Below are 22,153 nucleotides of genomic sequence, written 5' to 3' on the forward strand. Positions count from 1 at the left end.
AGTGTCTTTCAGGCCACTCAAACAATGTATGCACCTACACAAGAGAAAATAGACTCCTTAGAGTAAGTCATGGACACTGAGACTTAAATATAATCCATACCTAAGCAGTCGTAATCCATTCACCACAGACTACAACTGAATTTAGAAGATTCCAACACAAGTATTCTAAAAGATGAGAAATGAAGAACACCCTCAGAGGTACCCTTCCACACAGAACAACGATTGTGAACACGGATACATGGCAGGGACCTCCTGAAGCCAGATGTAGGGAACAGTCTAATGAGCCTGGAACAGTAGCAAGAACTCCTGGTACTCCCAGGCCTCTTTAAAACAGCATTACCCATCTGCACCCCAGAGAAAATGGCAAATCACAGCCGGCACAGAATGAACCATGCCAATTACCAGCTGGAACTTGACTCTACTGAGGTGGACTACAGCATCTGCCACCCAAACATAGGCAGCCTCTCTGGCAGCTGCCACTGGCAAAAGGGAATCAACCATTGTGTTATATAACAGGAAAAAAATCACAGCCCTGCTACCGAAAACACCCAGATGTTGCTAAAAGCTACAGATGTGCCAGAGGCAAAGACCAAAATACCTATAGCAAAGAAAACACAAGGTACTACCTACCAAAATCCAGGCAATAAGAGAGCACCTCCACCCAAACATACATACTTACATAAACACACACACACACATATATACATACATACATACAGTCTTTATTTATTAACACTTATATTTGGAAATAGGTATTCCCTGCTGCAACTGATGTAATTACAGAGAAATCAATTTATGCCGCATCTGCTGTGATCAGCTGAATGCACAGGGCGAGCAGAGCAAAGCAGAAAATCAAGAGCCAAAGAACAGCTCATCACCAGACCAGCTGCTTTGTAGGAAAATGTAGCCTGCTCAAGTCTGTGGCAGCCTGAGCTGACCCTAGACTGGAAACTATTCTACTATAGTCCTACAAGCTTTATTTCCTGAAGCATCAGCTACGATCGCTTTCCCGAGGGAGGGAGCAGTCCTACTGCCTCCTGGGGTTGCAGGCACCTATGCTTCCAAGTCAAGCAGAAAGGGAGGTATTATTACACGGTTTGGCAGCAATAAAACCACCATGAGACTTTTGATTTCCGATGGTTGCAGGAGATAACTGGCAGAGAGCAATACTTTCAGGGGCCAAAGAATATTCTAGGCCAAACTTTCAAAGCTACCACAGTAACCTATAATGCCTGATTAAGTGCTGTCTAGTATAGTCAGCACCTCCTGTCCCTTGTTTTCTAGACTGGTATCTTTATCACTTTGTTTTTGGTAGCCACCAATAGAATCCTTAGCAGATACACCATGACAATTAACTCTTTGTCCTGCCATAGACTCGGCAGTACCATTTACCCCACTAAGAACATCATTCAGGTTGAACATGTAACCAAAGCCTTTTACATTTATCAACCATCATGATCCTGATGAGGAGATTTCAGCCAAGCAGGAAATCACATGAAGATTTAATGTCAGCATCTAGCAACAAGTGTCTTGACATGTGACAATAATAAGGTGTGAGAAAATTCACTCTACCAAGTAGCTGATCCCCAAACAGAAATTGTATTCCAAGAGGTCTGGGCCTGCTGCAAATGAGTCTGTAGGGAATGCTCTAATTTGGAACAAAATCACATTATCATTACCAGCTGCTCTGACCTTGTAATTGGTCATTACCCACAAACTAATGAGCCTCCCACAGAGTGCACACAGCATTTGGCGGTTAGTCCGGGGCAGTTCTGATGGGCAGTGGGCAGCCAGATCTGGCCACCTCTTACCTTTTCAGACTTGACTTTCTTTAGTGGCCGGCACTCATTCTCCCCTTCCTCTGGCTCCGGCTTAGTTCCCAAAGGATTGAGCGCTGCCCCGGGTTCAATAGCTATACTCCCAAGCGGCTCCACGGTTCCTGTGTCCATCCCTGCACTTCCATCATACTGACTACCCCGTCCTCCCAAGGGAACTGGCTGGAGGACCCCAGGATCCTTTTCCGAACAAGTCCCCACGCCTTCACTTCTCTCCTTCTTGCCCTTAGATGAGCTGTTCTCCTTTTCCTTTTTGGAGCCAGCTACACTGCGTGACGCCTTAGCAGCCTTCTCTGAGCCCTTGGGAGCAACAGCAGCAACCAGGCCTCCCGCACTGGCACCATCTCCTGCGCGACCCTGCACCTCTTTCTTGCTGGCTGCTCCCTCACTTGGAGAGAACAAGGAAGTCCCTGGAGTGGGTTTGCTAGCGTCTTTGCCACTCTTACTCCTTTTGGATTTTGATTTGCCTTCCTTCCCTTGAGGACCTGGCACTGGGGTGACAAACTTGATGTTGTCTGGTAGTGTGGCCACAGCATTGGGAGCTGGTATCCCCACCTCCTTGGAGCCTGACATTTCCAGTTTCTGCTGGTCCTTTTCCAGGTCGGCGTCCAGGTCGATGATGAGATTCCCTACTCCAATGTCCCATTCATCCCCACTGTCGTACGTCTCAACCGGGTTTGCATCCACTCCTTTCCCTCCGCAGGCTCCACTGCTCAAGGACATCTTAGAGTCAACGTCCCACCTCAAGATTCAAGGCTCTTCCTTGCCCCCAGCTTTCCTATTTTCAGCTTCAGCTACGTTCTCAGACCTGCCTCCTTGGTCAGAACATGTCCAGTGGACAACATCATTGCTGGAAAAAGAAAATGTTAAAAAGCTGTTAAAGAAAACAATACAGGCAAGGAGATAGCCTGAAATAAACTCCCAATACAAGCTGGACCCTTCCTGTGTGGCTCTCATGCCTCAGTGGGCAAGACAAGTTCAATTATATCTCCAACCATGTCACCCTGCACCTAGAGAAGGTCACTCCCATCCCACCTCCTCAGGGAAGAATACAGTATTTCTATGCCCAAGAGTCTGTGGTGAGTGTTAACTAGTAGTCTTCTACAATTAGTTGCCCCTTCCTGAAAGACTTAACTTCTCCTACCACTGCCAGCTGGTACTCCTGTCTGACTCAGTACAGGCTGCAGCACATTACAGATTGAAGCTGCAACAACTCTGCTCACATGCCCTTTACTGTTAGCTGCTTGAATTATCAGTAACTCAGAACATGATCTAGCAAAAGCCTTAACAGCTCTATACTGACAGGGCCAACCCCTACTAAAAATAGTGTACAGATTCCCTGTCATTCTAGTACTGTAGAAAAAAAAAAAAACCCTACTGTGGTTAAGGGAAAGAATAAAGAACTAGGAAAAGGGGCTGGTGAGATGGCTCAGTGGGTAAGAGCACCCGACTGCTCTTCCGAAGGTCCAGAGTTCAAATCCCAGCAACCACATGGTGGCTCACAACCATCCGTAACGAGATCTGGCGCCCTCTTCTGGAGTGTCTGAAGATAGCTACAGTGTACTTACATATAATAAATAAATAAATCTTTAAAAAAAAAAAAAAAGAACTAGGAAAAATGTGAATTTTCAGTGTATAACTACAACCAGACATGGTTCTCAGAGGGACTCAGCATATCACTTGATTCCAGAGAAGCTACAAAGTCATTACCAAACACCAGGCTGGAAAGCAGGGTTCATACTAAATATTTAGAAAGAGAAATGTTTTCCTTGACTCTGCTGAAAGCCCTTCTCCCAAGAGTAAAATGATTCTTCACTTTGTTATGGTAAGATTTAAAGACCTGACTAAGAGACATCAAGGCTTTATACCAGAGGCACACCATCAGAGACAGGCTTTTACAAGGATAATTTATGTCTGCCCATTGTCTTCTGGCTTAGGAGACATAGAGGGAAACATCACCTAGGAAAACCAGCAACCAATGTGTACCATCCAGGAGTGATTCTAGGACAAAACCAAAAGTTTTGTTCTTGTGTACTTTCCTGTGCACCATCTTTCTATATCTATTTAGAAAACAAAACAAACTTTGGGAACACGCTTATGTATAAAGAGCAGGACAGCGGTGTCACAGATCAACCTGGAAAGTAATTATTTAATGAGTAAATGACTCATATAGGACAAGGCAAGCTGTGACTTTCTACCTGTTCTGTCATAACAATGTCTATAAACTAGGGTGCTGGGGGCGGGGGGGAGGAAGACATTTTAGAAAAGCAGGTCTGAAGCCGGGTGTGGTGGCGCACGCCTTTAATCCCAGCACTTGGGAGGCAGAGGCAGGTGGATTTCTGAGTTCGAGGCCAGCCTGGTCTACAGAGTGAGTTCCAGGACAGCCATGGCTACACAGAGAAACCTTGTCTCAAAAAACCAAAAAAGACAGAAAGAAAGAAAGAAAGAAAGAAAGAAAGAAAGAAAGAAAGAAAGAAAGAAAGAAAGAAAGAAAGAAAGAAAGGAAGGAAGGAAGGAAGGAAGGAAGGAAGGAAGGAAGGAAGGAAGGAAGAGAAGCAGGTCTGTACCACGTCAGCATCAGATTTAAGCAAGAGGTATGACCTTAATCTGCAGTTTAGCTTCAGATTTGATAGTTCACCCATTACCTAAGTAGAAAGTTTATTGCCAACAGCAGTCAACTACTGCTTATTAGCAAGTATCAAGTCTATATAAATCTTGCTTCCTCCAGGATGAGCTAAATTAAAAGTGGGGGAATAAGATAAAACAATCGCTCTACAGAAAAACCCTGTCTCGAACCCCCCCCAAAAAAGATGAAACAATCAAGAGAAGGAAAATGACCCCATGAAAGGTAAGGACCCATAATTCCTGAAGATGCTGAGAGATGAGAACTTTGAAAGTGACCTAAGAATTAAAAAAATAATTGTTAGTGAACTGTTTGGATTTTTTAATACTCAAGAAGACATGGTGTCTAAGAGTAGTATAACAGATATTTGTTCATTCACCAAACAGTCTTAAAACTTACAGCCTAGGATGTGCTAGGCATTAAAGAGTCAGAAAATACAGCAACTAATCACAGCGAGCGAGGAGGCAGAGCTCGGCACTGAAAGCGATTCTCTTACAAGGGCCAAAAGCATTTCTAAGAAGAGAATGCTTAAACTGAATTCCCACTACAGAGGACTGTGACAGCACAATCCTTCCCCAAGTCATAATGTATCACCTCTGCAATCTTTTTAACCGTGGCTGGGTTTAACATCTATTCCACATTAATTAAAGCTTTACTTACCATCTCCAGAGCTGCATTATCATTAGTGTGTAATTTAGTCACTGAATGACCTCACACATAGTTTTACCATTGGAAAACCACTATAACTTTCCTTACGTACAAGAGACATTTCTCTAAAAAATAGAATGGTAGTAAAGAGACTGGAGGAGAGAGAAAAATGAAGGCACAAGCATGAAATTCCTAGGACTTGCTGAGAGTTCTTTTTGCACTGTACTGGCCAACTTGTGTAAGAGCAGGATAAGTATGCCAATAAGGAAGAACAGCATTAAGAAGGTAACAGGGGGGGCTGGTGAGATGGCTCAGTGGGTAAGAGCACCCAACTCCTCTTCCGAAGGTCCAGAGTTCAAATCCCAGCAACCACATGGTGGCTCACAACCATCCGCAACGAGACCTGGCACCCTCTTCTGGAGTGTCTGAAGACAGACAGTGTACTTACATATAATAAATAAATCTTAAAAAAAAAAAAAAAAGAAGGTAACAGGTTAAAATGAAAAGAAACAACTTAGCTGAAAGGACAAAAGGACAACTACTATGGGAGGGTGGTAGAGTACTTGCCTAGTTACTCATCAAATATACACAAAAAAGAAAGATTAAAGCCCGGCACACGCCTTTAATCCCAGCACTCAGGAGGCAGAGGCAGGCAGATTTCTGAGTTCGAGGCCAGTCTGGTCTACAGAGTGAGTTCCAGGACAGCCAGGGCTACACAGAGAAACCCTGTCTCAAAAAAAAAAAAAAAAAAAAAAAAAGAAGAAGAAGAAGAAGAAGAAGAAGAAGAAGAAGAAGAGGAGGAGGAAGAGGAGGAGGAGGAGGAGGAGAAGAAGAAGATGATAAAATTAAACATAAATCAGTATCAATTAAAACCAGAGCAATCAAAAATGCACAAAAATAAATCTATGCAATAAAATTATGCAAAATTATCTTTTCAGAGTGCAAAGGGAATGAGCAATAAAGAAAAGTAATAAAGGAAACAGATGCCACATTTAGTGCCACTTAAGAGATTGGAATAAGTGGGAGAAAAGCAACCTATCAAAGACAAAATTCAGGAGCAACACCTTGTGTAGACAAAGACTTTTCATGAAGACCAGAAATGACCACTACATGTTCAGCAAACTCATTTGTTTAGGGACAGACAGCAGCCTGAGATAGCTTCAAACTCACTGTGTAAAACTCTTGGCCCTCATGCCTCTGCATTGCAAGGGTTGTCACACATGTACTGAACACTCAACTTATTTTGAGACTAGATCTCCTATATATTGCCCAGGTTGATCTTAAACTCATGAACTCATGAGTCTTCTGCATCAGTCTCCAAAATTCTTGGAATTACAGGTATGTATGTGCCATCACACCTGGCTTGGTGAAAGCATTAAAAAAAAAAAAGGAAAACTCAGCCAGGCAAGGTAGGGCACACCCAGCACTCAGGAGGCAGAGGCAGGTTGATCTTTCTGAGTTTAGGGCCAGCCTAGTCTATAATACAAATTCCAGGATAGCCAGGGCTACACAGAGAAATCCTGTCTTAACCCTCACTCCTAAAAAAGGACCAGCATAGGCTACATGAGCTATGGTCTTAAAAATAAACAAAACAATTTGTTAGGAAAGACTCTTATACTAGAAGCTGTAAAAATAAATAAATCTCTCACTGTTTCTCCTTCTCCCACCCCAATCAGGGTTTCTCTGTGTATCAGTCTTGGCTGTCCTAGAACTTGCTTTGTAGACCAAGCTGGCCTCAAACTCAGAGGTTTGCCTGCCTCTGCCTTGAATTAAAGGCACGTACCACCATGCCTGGCTGTAAATAAACAAGTCTTTTTAAAAATCTTATACTAGTGGGTCTGCTGGAAAAGCTATTCTGGAGGATAAGGCAGGAGGCTCACAAGTTTAACAACTGCCTGGACTACAGTTAAGTTCAAGATCAATCTATGCATCCCAGTGAGATTCTGTTTCAAAAGGTAACATTTTTTAAAAAGGAAATCAGTTCGGCCAAATGCCCAAGATCCTAGCTTCAATCCCAGTACTGACAAAACAAACAAAAAACACATGAACTGTGTGTATGTGCATGTGTTCGTGTGTGTGTGCGTGTGTGTGTGTGCGTGTGTGTGTGTGTGTGTGTGTGTGTGTGTGTATACGCACGCACACACATACACATATATATTTGAAGACAGCAACAGTGACAGTGAACTTACATAAATATAATAAATAAATCTTAAAAAAAAAGAATGGCAACTGAAGCTAGCCTTCATCCTAAACTTAAAAAAAAAATTACATAGAACACTAAAACAAGTTCCATAAATGTAAGTAATTCTTGTAAGTACAAATGCTGAATTGTAAACTCTGAAGATAAATTCAATAAACATTATCTTTACCTATTAAAAAGTTCCTTGCTAGAAAACTACCTAGAACTTCTAAATGTCTAGAACATAAAATAAAAAAAGACATATCCCAAGGAAAGATTTCTAGTGGTCCTGGTGTTCTTTTAGAGATCTCATCTCCTATTTTTGACAATAAAGAATTGCATAAACATTACATTACTTCAACCAGGTGACTTCAGAAACCCAGCTTTCAAAACTCAGCAGACTTCATAATAACTTTGGTGGTACATTTCAAAATATACACTGTAAACTTGCCAAGGAGTCTTTAATTAGCCTTGGCCACAGCAGCCAAACCATTTCCCATCTGTTCCATACAGCATCCCTGGTTTTATACAGCTAATAATCAGCTCTGACAGGTCACTGCAGACATGTTTAACCTTAGGAGGTAGGATAACTATCACACTGGCTGGAAATGAAAAATGCACTCTCCATGAATGAGAGTGCAGAACCAGGGCAAGCAATGCTGTCTCAGAGCTCTGTGACCATTTCCCTAGCTCTTCTCTCCTCCTGTGTAACTAGACTCCATTCCTATTAGGATTACTACCCAGCAGATTCTGATATCACTTGTCCACCAAAACTTATGCCATCTGTGCTGTTTCTGCACATATAGCAAGAAATTCCTGTCTACATGGCTGTGGCTATGGGACCAAGGTCATGACAATCACTCTATACCCACACAAAGTAGTTACCACCAGAGTTTCCAATTTGGAAGCCAAATACAGATCCTGGCCTATCAGCCCAGGGATAAAATCTTAGACCACACACTTAATAGGTTATCATCTGCCTGTTTTGAGGATATTTGTCATAGGTCATACATATTATTCCTCTACTATAGGAATAAATCAGCCTCTTCTCCAAGGATAAGACTGATAAAAATTGTTCACTGCCCTTATTGAGAAGGCAAATCGACTACTGAGCCATACTTACATATAAGCATAACTAGAGCACTTCTCTTTCTACCCAGATAAAGCTCTATAGCCCCTAAGGACTTCAAAAAGAGGGTTCTATTCCTTGCTAACTACCCACAGACAATCCAGTCTATGAAAAAAATAAAGCATATAATGTTATCCTCTACTCTTTTAAGAGCTTTAGGTCAATTTTCTTATAGGCTTTGGGCTAGACACTGACAGTTATATTTAAGTGTACATAGTCTGCTTACAAAACTTACAAACATCACATACATTAACAGTCAGATATTCGTCTCCCAAAACAATGCTATATTCATTCTTCCTTCTTTTTCTTTCTTTTTTTCTCTGTGTAGCCTTGGCTGTTCTAGTACTTAATCTGTAGACCCAGATGGGCTTGAACCCAGAGATCTGCCTGGCTCTGCCTCCTGAGTGCTGAGATTAAAGGCATATACTATAATCATTTCTGATTTCTCCCCCCATTTCTGATTTTTTTAAATAGTTTTTTAAAATGTGAATTTAGAATCTGGAGATATAATTTCAGAGGCTAAAGAGATGGCTCAGTATAAAAATACATACTGCTTTAGCAGAGGATCATGAGTTCAATTCCCAGCACTCACACTGGGCAGCTCATAGATAACCTGTAACACTCCAGAAAATCCAAAACCTTGTTCTGGTCTGTAGTCCCTCCCACACCTGTGGCATATATGTATAGGCACATGCACACGTAAGTAAGAAAAGAAATATGTTTTTTAAAAGAGAAATATGATTTCAGAACTTAAATTTCCACTGAAATTAAGCAAGTTTCATCATTAAATATCAGTTTCTCTTATATGAAATGGAAGAATCCGCCATGTTCTAAGCATGTTCTGAGAACATGAAACTAAAAATATAAGACAATTCAAAACTTTTAGTGATTGTCTATTGAGCTATTTTACAGTTATACTTCATTAGCCAGCTAAGTAGTCTTTTTTTCCTTTTCCTTTTCCTTCCTTCCTTCCTTCCTTCCTTCCTTTCTTTTGTAAGCAGTGTCTCACTATGTAGCCCTGGCTGTCCTAGAACATAGACCAGGTTACCTCTGCCTCCCCAGTGCTGGGAACCAAAGGCATGTGCCATTATGCCACACTTTTTCTGTCTTGTTTGCTTTTAAATACAGGGTCTCACTATATAGCCAAGCCTGCCTTGAACTCAAGATCCCCTGCTTCCTATGTACTGAGATTATAAGAATGTGCTGCCTCAGCTAGCTACAGATTGTACTGATAGCCATTTGAGTCCTATAAAGGGAAATGGCAGTCATTTCTTCTTCCACAGACTGATCTAGGGCCTCCTTTTTTTACTTTTTTAATTCATTTTATTTATTTACATTTCAAATGTTATCCCCTTTCCTGGCTTCCCCTCTGCAAAACCCCATCCCATTCCTCCTTACCCTGGTTCTATGAGGGTGCTCCCCCACCCACCCACCCACTCCTGCCTCACCGCCCTAGTATTTCTCTACACTGGTACATCAAGCCTTCACAGGACCAACAGCCTCCCTTCCCATTGATTAGAGCCTCCTTTTTAAAGAATTCCTACCCAGCTGGGGATGTAATAAAGGCCTCCAAGAATGCTTGCCTAGCAAGCCTGGGTCAATCTATAGACAGCACACAGCTGTAATCAACACTTGGAAGGTAGAGACGTTCAAGATCACCCTGATGAGGTAGAGGCGGGCAATTTTCTTCAGTGGTACAGACACTAGTAAGTTATGCATTCCTCCATATATAACCTCTGACCCAGGCTCCTGTAAGTAACCCTAATTAAATTCCTTGGTTCACACAAAAGGGAAAAAAAAAGACATCAAAGTAAAACAGGGACTAGGAAGGGGATCAGCAGGAATGGGAGGGACAAGAGGTTAATGGGTGTAAATAAAATAAAACATATCTGAAAATATTGTAATGAACCTATTGTTTATTTAATATATGTTAATAAAATAATATCCCACTTGATATTCCTACCTTCAGATGTGGTTCAGAAAACCTTATACATAATGACTTAAAGAAAGAGTCCATCTTGTTTCAAAATCTCTTAGGTCCAGGGTAGGGGTGCAGCTCAGTGGTGAAGTGTTTACCTACTATGCATAGGACTCTGGGTTCAATTCCCAGTACCTCAAAACAAATCACTCAGGGTCAGTGTGTGAAGCTCAGGATTTAAACACATCTGGTCTCTCGTCCAACCTACTAAATTGTTGACCTGACATGACAGGCCTTCAGAAATAGACTGGGTGAAGTTCAATATGTGTATGTGCTTAAACAACTGAAAATAAATCATTCGGATACAAGGAAGTTGCCGAGAAGGTATCACATTATATCATCTTCCTGAATTTCAGATGCTGCCTTGAAACCACATGGTCTTAGGTAGCCTCCAGTAGGGGCAGTGCAGCATATAGATCACCCGAGCTTACTCAGACAGCAGAGTAAAGGCACCTCCCTCTCCACCTGCCACACTACAGGGGAAATCACTAACCCACCCAGGGCTCTGTGAGAAAAACAACCAACTTCCCTTTGGGTCTCTTCCTTACATTACATTAATTTATTACATTAATTACTGTAACAAAGGAACTGTGTCATATCCTCAAGTAACAATCTCTGCTGTATACCACCAATGGAATTAGGTATTTAAAAAAAAAAAATAGACTAACTGTACCAATTTGAAAAGACAGATCTAATCAACTGGGCTCAACTGACCATGTGTCACATAAGGACAGCAGAGTAAAATTGTAGCACCGCTGTCTCCAAGTCTTTCTGAGGGGCAGCTCATGAACAGTTTTATGATCCTTACAGGCTGCTATTCCCAGACAAAGATTATGAGGCTTGACCTGTTTCATTTCACATAAGCAACTGACATTTCTACCAGGACAAAGCTATTCAACAGAGCTCAAGTATAGATCCTTGGTTGTTTGTCAATATCATTCTGTGTCAGCAAATGTATCTCAGATAAGATGAACAGCATATTAAACTTATAAATAATTCAGTCCCAACTCTACAGAACCCGACCTATATAGGAAGCACTTATCAAGACCTGTAAGTAGAACAAAAAGCAGAAGGCAAGGGCTATCCGAAGTAACAACAACAACCACCACCTGCCACTCAGCTCCTGTGTAATTAAAGGACTATAGCCCTCTACAGCTTATTTTCCTCAAAGGGAAAATTATTGTTATTGTTGTTGTTGCTGTTGTTGTATGGGGAGCTAGGCTCAGTGACAGTGAGAGAATACTTGTCCCACCGTATGGGACATGGGGAGGCCTTGGCTTCCAGCTCTAACACCAGGGATGAAGTAGGAGAGCATGATAGCATACACACATAATCCACTCAGATAGCTGAGGACAGAGCTTCATAGCAAGTTCCAGAGCAACTGGAATACATGGTAAGACTCTGTCACAAAACAAAATCAACATCAACCAGCTACGGGAAGATTATAAAACAAAGTAGGTTTCACGTTTCTCAATGTTTAATTGCTCTTTAGTATTTTGTTAACTTTCAGCTTCATCTATACACAATTGCTTCCTAAATAGGGCTAGTCTGAAACCAGATATTATAAACCAACTCATGTGAATTCCCATGAAGAGATAGATATTCCTTGACCTACAATGTTATAGCCCAACAAAGCCATCACAAGCTGAATATATCCTCATGCTTCATGTACAGGCTTTATATGAAGCTTCAAAATTCACTGTTTTGTAGAGGATGACTGCCTATCACTATGACTAAGTGGCTACTGGGAGCTGCAGCCTCCCCCCAAAACTTTCCTGATATAGTCCAGATACATATAAGTGTCAAAACCAAACCCTGAAGTATAACCTTCTAACTTTCAAGAAACGGTCTGGAATTGGCTCCTATTAAATATGTATAATTTTTTCATGATCATAAAGTCAAAAAAATCTAACTTAAGCAGTTAGAAATTGAAGACTGGCTGTATACACACTTCAAAAAAAAATGGTGATACACGCCTGTAATCCCAGACCTCAGGAGGCAGAAGCAGGTGATCCCTGAGTTCTAGACCAACCTGGTCTACATAAACCAGCCAAGGTTACACATGTAGACCCAGTTTCCAAAAGGAAAAGATGGAATTAGGGGATGGAAAGATGGTTCAGCAGTTAAGAGTGCTTACTGCTCTTGCAAAGGCCTGGACTATTTCCCAGCAATCACATGGTGGCTTCACAACTGTAACTGTATAATTCCAGTTCCAGGGGATACAATACCCTCTTCTTGCCTCCATGGGCTCCTGCACACACATGGTGCATATAAACTCATGCAAGCAAACACATAATTTTTTTTTTTTTTTTTTACAAATACCTTGGCCATATAGCTAGGCTCTTCTCTGACTAGATCATAACTTAAAATAACCCATTTATTCCAATCTACATTCTGCCACATGGCTGGTTATCTATTCTCAGGTACCATTCGTCTGTCTCCTCACATCTTCCCGGAAGAATCTCCTAATTTTTTTTATAAAGGAAAAAATATGTTTTAAGTTAGTAGACAAAGGAATGAGCTTATACCTAAATACATAATAAATATAAAAATTCTATCAAACTTAAAGCGCTCATTTGCCAAATTGGTCATGTCTGGGAGGTAAACACTGACAGAGTGGGAGAGTGAGCAACCCCTGTAGGGCACTGGTAAAGTTCTAATAGGAAACTGACTTGTAGTTATGTGGCTAAACAGATGACATAGACAAGATTAGTGCATGTGGCAGGCATGGTGGTGCTTGTCTTTATCCAAGTGCTTGGAAGACATAGGAAGCAGAACTGAGTTCAAGACTAAATAGCAACCTTGTTTCAAAACATTAATGAACAGAAGATGGATAGGGCAGATTGGTATGCTCACTGTACTTCACTCCCTAACAGTTCTGTGAGGTTAGTTCTCTCCTTCCACCATTACATGGGCTCCAGGAATTGAACTCAGTGCCACACTTGTCCCACAGGCACCTCTACCTGCTAGGTCATCTCATCAGACCCTATTTAAAGCAATATATCATGCAAAGGGAATCATGCCATCAAAACACCACAGCTTAGGATATTTTGAAGGGTAACAGAAAAGGAAAAAGAGAAAAAAATTAACCAAGGTACAGACTATGATTCAATATATGACCTCACTGTAAGATCTTAGATCTGAAATTATTAGTGAAAGAGAAATAATAAGCAAAAAAGGAGATACTAATATTAAATTTTAGCAGGGGGAACTTACACGAAACACAAAAGTACATCAAATGGCTAAAAAAAAAAAAAGATTAATTCAACCTAATGCATGCTGACCAGACTGAAACACTATGGCATGACCACCTTAGGATTCAGTAAAGTAAATGGACAATAGTACAATACAATATTTATTATTTATATGTATACAGGAACAGATAGCACAGTGGCATGTGCCTATAGTCCCAGCTTCTCAAGAGGCCAAAAAGATAAACTTATTGAACCTAGGAGCTTGAGACTAGTCTGAGAAACATGGAGATTGTGTCAAAAACAAAAAGGAGACTAAATATAATACACTAAATACTTAGAAAAGGTTGCTTTTAGAAAGTAAGAGTTAAATAATAGATTAGATTGTGATTTTTTTCATTAAATACTGCAGCAGTTTCTCTCTTACACACACACACACACACACACACACACACACACACACACACACTTACTTGCAAGCCCCCAACCTCCCACTGAAGATACAACCCAGGCCCTCATGAGCTCTGCCTCTGAATGAGCTACAACCCTAGTTTCCTTGTTTGACTTTTAAGAAAATCATGAAACAAAACATTATCCATTTATTATCATTAATAATAAATTTTATTTATTTAGTTTTATAAGACAGAATCAGGGGGCTGGTGAGATGGCTCAGTGGTTAAGAGCATCGACTGCTCTTCCAAAGGTCCTGAGTTCAAATCCCAGCAACCACATGGTGGCTCACAACCATCTGTAATGGGATCCTATGCCCTCTTCTGGTGTGTCTGAAGACAGCCACCGTGTACTTACATATAATAAATAAATAAATAAATAAATAAATAAATATTTAAAAAATAACACAGAATCATACATAAGTCAGGCTTATCTTTTTTTTAAAGGTTTATTTATTTATCTTATGTATAAGAGTACACTGTAGCTGTCTTCAGACACAACAGAAGAGGGCATCAGATCCCATTACAGACTATGATTCAATATATGACATCTGATCCTCCTTCCTTCACCTCCCAAGTTCTAGGATTACAACCTGTGCCACAACACCAACCTAACAACTTTAATCAAATGAACAGTTTCCTAAACATTCCAGGATACTCTAAAAGACGAAGCTGAAATTTATTTGGGGACTGAAGAAATGGCTCAATGGTTAAGAGCACATACTGCTCTTTCAGAGAACCCAAGTTTGGTTCCCAGCATCCACATCAGGCAGCTCACAACCACCTATCACTCTAGCTCCGAGAGATCAGATAGATGCCCCCTTTTGGCATCTGCAGGCACCTGTACTTATATGCACATACCCCCACACAGATACATAATTAAAAAATAAATCTTTAAATTGAATATGGTGGCAAAAGCTTTTAATCCCAGCACTGGGGAGGCAGAAGATCTCTGTTTGAGGCAAGCTTGGTCTACAAAGCAAGTTCCAGAACAGCCAGAGCAACACAGAGAGACCCTGTCTCAAAACAACACAACAAAACACAAAACAAAAGGCCTGCTGTTCTTGGCAGTGGCCTGCAAGGGGCTAGCTAGTCTTGACTGGCATTCTGAAACCCAAGGGAGTTTTATGCTGACACTCTTGGCTAGCGCCCGAAGTCTGCCAGAGAGCACAGAGCAGCAACACTTGTGAGCTCAAGATGTTGGCGTCCTGCTGTCACCAACAGCCTCTGGAGATCCCACTTTCCCCTTTGAATTTTAATTCCTACATAGCAGATAACACGCCCTGCTTTTCCCTTAGGAAGTCTGCTTACTCCATGTTTGGAAGGGGAGCAAGACAAATAGGAGAAACACCGCACAGGGTTCAATCTCCAGTGCTAAACAAACAAACAAATACAGAACACACATACACACACACACTCACACACTCTCTCTCTCTCTCTCTCTGGAACATGTGAAATGGGGCAGCAGCAGAAGATATGGCTATAAAAGGACATCATGAGGGTCCCTAATGCTGGGGCACTGAGTACACCATTACTTTCCACATGACAAAATGGCATAAAACCAGTCAGTCAAGCATGGTGGTAGTCACTGTAATGCTAGTATTCAGAAGGTAAAGGCAGGAAGAGTTCAAGACTACTCTAGGCTACAGACTGAACCTGAGTTCTGTACCACATGAAATGCTATTGTCTTAAACAAAATAATGGGCCAGCAGATGGCTCAGCAGGTGAAGGCACTTAACTGCCAGGCCTGACAACCTAAAGTTCCATACCAGGGACCCACACAGTGGAAGAAGAGAAACAACTTTACAAGTTGCCCTCTGATGCATGACCCCTCCCCACCAATAATAAAAGTTAAACATATACATAAGTATACATACATGAATGCCAGTCAGTCTGGAGAACCTCAACTAGCCTATGAGAATGTCAGTATTACAATATTGCACTCTATAGTTTGGTTCAGAAAGACAAATGCCACATGTTCTCTTATATATATATAGATCCTAGCTTTTAATATATATATACATTTAATTTATTTATTTAGCTCACTATGAGGTCCAAGCTGGCCTCAAACTGACAAATCCACCTCCCTCTACCTCCAAAATGCTGGAATAAAGGTCTGTACCACCATGCCTGGCCCCCTAATTTTTATACAAGTGTACTTGCATGGGAGTGAATGTGGTTAGAGGTCATAACACTAGAGAGGGAAACAGGAGGAGGGAAGATAGGCTTTAAGAAAGGAAGATAGGAGGTGTAGAATGCTGGGGTAGAAGTATAAAGGTGGGAAGGTGGCAGGGAGATGGGGTGGGCATCAGTCAAAATAGAGTAAGAACCAGTAGTTAATTCCAACACTGGGGAGGCAGAGATGAATCTCTTGAGTTCAAGGCTAGCCTACTCTACACTGTTCCAGGCTAGCCAAGGCTACATAATGAGACTCATCTCAAAAGAACAGGAAAAAAAACAAAACAAAACAAGTATATAAGAATGCTATGAAGAGGGCTGGAGAGATGGTTCAGTGGTTAAGAGCACTGACTGCTCTTCCAAAGGTCCTGAGTTCAAATCCCAGCAATCAACCACATGGTGGCTCACAACTAACTGTAATGAGATCTGAAGCCCTCTTCTGGTGTGTCTGAAGTCAGCTACAGTGTACTTAAGATATAATAAATAGGAGCCGGGCGTGGTGGCGCACGCCTTTAATCTCAGCACTCGGGAGGCAGAGGCAGGCGGATTTCTGAGTTCGAGGCCAGCCTGGTCTACAAAGTGAGTGCCAGGACAGCCAGGGCTACACAGAGAAACCCTGTCTCGAAAAACCAAAAAAAAAAAAAAAAAAAAAGATATAATAAATAAAAAAATTTTTTTTTAAAAAAGAATGCTATGAAGAGTGGGGTGGCAGTGGCACACACCTTTGATCCTAGCACTTGGGAGGCAGAGGCAGGTGGAACTTTGAGTTCAAGGCCAGCCTGGCCAATGACAGCCAGGGCTACACAGAGAAACCAACAAAACAAAAAATAAAAACAACAACAACAAAACCTAAAGAAAAATCTACATTTTTCTACTTTAAAAACCTGTAATTCCAACACATGGGAAATAGATCAGGATTAAGTGAATTCCTATCTTTAAAAACCCTGACCTGCAAATGGGGAAAATGGTTAAGTGGGTAAAATCGCTAGGTTTGATCCCCAGAACCCAGTGTTAGAAAAAAAATTAATAACACTGGTGTTCTCTTCTGCTCCTTCTTCCATCATATGGGGATATGGCAGGGAAGATTTTTTTTCTGAAGCACACAGTGAGTCCTCACCAGAACTATCCTGTTGTTTTTACCTCAGCCTTCCTAATACTGGCATGCTCACCCTGATGGGAGTCAATAATTCCTGGAGATTCCCAGATCACACCTTAACTTTGCAGGAGAGAGACCCAAAATTTCACTTTGTTCATTTCCAAATCTCAGTCCATTTTTCCTATCCCAGGGATCCTTTTCTGGTCTCCCTTGACAGCAAAGCCATCTGGCTTGCTTTGTTCTCCTCCAGGTATATCAGTTACAGCATAAGCTCTGTGTCAGTGTCCATTAGGCCCAACTTTTAATTCAACAGAGTTGCTTGTTAATTAAAAAAAGAGCTGGGTGGTGGTGCACACCTTTAATCACAGCACTCAGGAGGCAGAAGTGGGTGGATCTCTGTGAGTTAGAGGCCAGCCTGGCCTATAGGGTGAGTTCTATGACTGAAACCAAGAAACCAACCAACCACCACCACCACCACTACCAACATAGGGCCCGGAGAGAGAGAGCTCTAAGACCAATAGCTGTTCTTGTAAAGGACCTGTCACTCCAGTTCAAGGTGACCTGAAGCTATTTTCTGACCTCCACAGGCACCAGGCAGGCATGTGATCAACAGTCATCCATACAAACAAAATACTCATGCACATAAAAATAAATGTAAAAATAAAGCTCTTTATTCATGAGCCATCTTTCCTGGACAAGTGTAGCTAGCCTCCTCTCATCAAAGAAACCTCTTTTCAGCAAATGAAGACCATCACAGGAAAACCACAACCGGACACAAGGCAGAGATCAACAGATTGTGGGGAGCCCAGACCCAGTGGATACATCCACACTACAGCTCCTGTAAACTATGGCTCAAAGAACTTCATAGATACCAGGACGCCAGCTGTGAAACACTCTCTCCTAGAAATGGCTGCAAAAACAAGACTGGAACAATGGCAATATCAATGGACATGTTAATGTGACAAGGGGAGATTTTTGCTTGGGTTCACCCCTAGACAAATAACTTCAGACAACTAATGACTGCTGGGAGGGAAAAAAAATTAACCTCTCCCAAGGATGAGTCTCCTTATTGAAGTTCAATGCAAAGTGGTTAGCCTTGGAGCCACATATACATACCAACAACAGAACAGATTCAGCAGGCTGTGTGTGTGTGTGTGTGTATGTGTGTGTGTGTGTGAGCATATATGTAACAATAATAATCAAAGAAAAAGAAGCTATCAACTTGAGAATGTGGTGGGAAAAATGAAAGGATCTGGAGGGAGGATAACTGGAAGGGGCTATTCTTTCAATTCATTAAAATCTTTAAAAATACAGAGGGAAAAAAAAAAAAAAACAGAAACCCTACAGAGTGGTAGGCACCTGTAATTCCATCACTGCTACAGAGAGATGGAAGGTGCAAACAGGACAATCAGGAGACAGCGGGACACTCATGCAGCAGTAAAAACCACAACAGTAGAAACAAGAGACCATACCTCGCCAAGGTAGAAGGTGAGAACTGGCTCAAAGTTGTTCTCTAACCTCCACAAATGCGGCACACATGTATCCTCGTTCACACATTCTCTCTTCTTCTCACACAAGTTTTTAAAAACTATTTTTAAATTTCTCCAACTGTAGAGTTAACACATTTTAGTTACTTAGCATTCATAAAGATAGCTACTTAAGTATAATGAATTCACTTCTGACTTGAAAGGGAATTCTGAATCAAATATAGGACGGACATTAAGAACTGATGACCAAACCTATAGGTTCATTCCATAGTTCAGCAAGGTTTAATAATCTTTTTAAGCTAAGAAGCTAGGAATGCAGTGCAGTGGTAGGCCAGATACTTATTCAATTCCCAGGATGGGAAAATTGGGGGGGGGGCAGGGGTGGTAGAGGAGGAGGAGAAGGAGGAGGAGGGCGACGACGACTGGGGATATAGTTCACTTAGAAGGGTGATTGTCTAGCATACACTAAGCCCTAGGTTGAATCCTTAGCACCACATAAAGCAGGTGCAGAAAGATATCCCAGCACTAAGGAAGTAGAGGTAGAACCAGCCGTTCAGCATAACTGTTGGTTATAAAGTAAGGTTGGGGCCAGGCACAGCATGTGAAACCCTGCCTCTAAATGAATGAATAGTTAAAAACAAGCTCCAGGGTTTGGACTATAGGCAAATATAGTATCATAGTACACAAGAGGTCCTAGTTTCAACTGTCAGCAAGATGAGGAGGAAACAGTTTAAAAACCTGTGAGGGGCTTGAGAGATTGCTCAGTGGTTAAAAACACGTACAGCTCCTGTGGATGACCTGGGTTCCACCCCCAGCACCCCACGGCAGCTCACAGCCATCTCTAACTCCTGCTGCAGGAGATTTACCACCATCTTCTGACCTCCATGAGCACAAAGTACAAAAGATGGACATATATACATGTAGGCAAACACCCATACACATAAAATAGACATCTTTAACCCCCCTAACACACATTGTTATTAAAGTCTTCACATTCTTTGTCTACTAACTCTGAGAAGTATCTGTACCCAGAACAAGACAGTAACACACATTAGGCACGTCTTAGTTTTATTTAGATCTGATTATGTTCCTAATGATGCCCAGCATTTCTTTGGCAGCACACTGACCCAATTTTTCTAGGAATTGCTTACCAGTTTCCAGTTTCATTTGGGAGTTACTATTGTTAACTAGAAATTACTCATCCTGAGAAAGAGCATGAGACTTTTTGCTTTTTTTTCCCCTTCAATTCTTGCACTCTGAGGTTCACCAATGTTTCATTTTACTCATAATATGTATTCCTGAAATAAAACCTCAAAGGGCTTCAAGTTCTTGCCTGTCTGGTGGTACATTTCTCTAATTCTAACATTTGGAAAGTGGAAGCAAGAAGACTAAGAACTCAAGGTCACACTTGTTCATTCCTCAGCACACTAGCCCACTCCCAGTTTTGGGAGTACCCTTCCCTTCCTTAATAAGCTATCTCTATTTCTACTCCATGCCTAACTTAAAAGGCAAGACCTTTTCTCTCTCCTCCTAATGGCTGCCAGGATTTTTACCTAACCTGTACTGCTTTTCTTTTAAACTCCAATAAAATAGCCCTTGAGCTTAAGAGAGAGTCCAAGGTCATCTTTGGCTACATAGTGAGTTTCCATTAGCCTGAACTACACAAGACCCTGTCTCATTAATTTAAAAAAGTGGCTCAGCAGTTAGAAATGCTTGCAATGTAAGCATGGCCTCATATACTTCTGTAACCCAAGCACTGAGTGACGCAGAGACAGATAGAGTTGCTTGGGCTCACTGGCTGCCAACCTAGGTAAAAAAAAAAAAAAAAAAAAAAAAAACCTAGCGAGCTTCCAGGTTCAGAGAGAGACCTGGTGTCAAAGAAAGAGGACAGAGTGACCGAAAGAACCTGTGTACATACATGATCACACAGTACATCACACCATCATGCCACAGAAGAATTGTAATATTGCTCATGTGTGCACATGAGTGCGTGCGTGTGTGTACACAGTGTGCTTGAGGATACACACACCCTCCTATATCACTGCCCACTTTACACTGGAACAGGGATCCACCCACCCCCACTCCCACCCACCACAATACTGGGGTTACAGATGTATGTTACTGCAGTCAGCTTTTACACGGGTGTTGAGAATCTGAACTATGGGTCTTTAGGTTTACACGGCAAGCACTTCACCAATGGAACTAGATCTCTAGACCCTTAAGGTTTTTTTTTAGGGGTGGAGAGCAGACAGATCCTCATCTACTGTGGTAGTTTGAATAAAAATGGCCCCATAGGTTCATATATTTGAATGCTTAGTCACAGAGAATGGACCTGTTGGACAGGATTAGAAGGATTAGTAAGTATGGGCCTGTTGGAGTAGATACGGCTTTATTGGAAAAAGTATGCCACCGGGAGTAGACTTTGGGGTTTCAAAAGCCTACAGCAGGTACAATCTCTCTCTCTCTCTCTCTGCCTGTGATTCAGAAAATAGGTCTCTACTACAGCATCATCTCCATACCTGCCTGCAAATCGCCATGATAATACACCAAACTGCATAGACACTGTTAAGTCCCCAGGTAAATGCTTTCTCTTTATAAGAGTCATGGTGTCTCTTCAACAGCAATAGAACAGTGACTAAAACAGCTACTTTAAATGTCAAAAAATATAACAAAGAGGCTATGATGAGATATCTACAAATTATACCTTCACAAACCAAGGACAAAAAATATGATTTTCTATCTCGTATATTAGAAACACTGGCTTTCCAGAAGTTACTAAAGCAGTGTTCTACCCTGAAGAACTTCTTTCCTATCAGTTTCATGTGTTGAAAGGAAAAGGGGGGATGATGGGGCCTGGCAGTGGTAGCATAAGCCTTTAATTCCAGCACTTGGGAGGCAGAGGCAGGTGGAGTTTGAGGCCAGCCTGGTCTACAGAGCAAGTTCCAGGACATCCAAGAAACCCTGTGTGGAGGGGGGGGGGGGTGAAGAAAAAGAAAAAAAGAAAGGATAAAAGGGGACAATGTAATAAGAAAAATACTGAACTACAAAGGTTAGAAAAAGACAAGTGTAGCAATCAGAAGATTACACACTCACAGCACCCAGACATTACACCTTCAATAGCAAATTGCTGAATTAGGCAGAGGCATAACCTATATGTTGAGAGGACCGAAAACCCCAACTTTCACTTTTTAAATGTAACAAGTTTGGTTTTTTGTTGTTGTTTATAAATTTCATTTGTGCTCGTGTGTATGTGTGTGTGTGTGTGTGTGTGTGTGGGTGGGTGGGTGGGTTCCACCACATGAGTACTGGGGACTAAGATGCTGCACCTGCTTTTTTTTTTTTTTTTTTTAAAAGATTTAT

At 41.5% G+C, this 22,153-nt stretch overlaps 1 protein-coding gene across 1 annotated transcript in view; it reads right to left on the reverse strand.

Moving 5' to 3' along the window:
- The window catches only part of Znf609 (zinc finger protein 609), a 139,166-nt gene that overhangs the window by 106,427 nt on the left and 10,586 nt on the right, over positions 1–22,153 (reverse strand). Inside the window, exon 2 of the mRNA XM_021171766.3 lies at positions 1,812–2,685. Coding sequence (XP_021027425.1) covers positions 1,812–2,558 — 747 coding nt within the window. The 5' untranslated portion in view covers positions 2,559–2,685. The remainder of the gene's footprint in view (positions 1–1,811; positions 2,686–22,153) is intronic.

This window comes from Mus caroli, unplaced genomic scaffold (genome assembly GCF_978045245.1).
Source record: "Mus caroli unplaced genomic scaffold, Mus_caroli_1 scaffold_11, whole genome shotgun sequence".
NCBI classification, from domain to species: domain Eukaryota; kingdom Metazoa; phylum Chordata; class Mammalia; order Rodentia; family Muridae; genus Mus; species Mus caroli.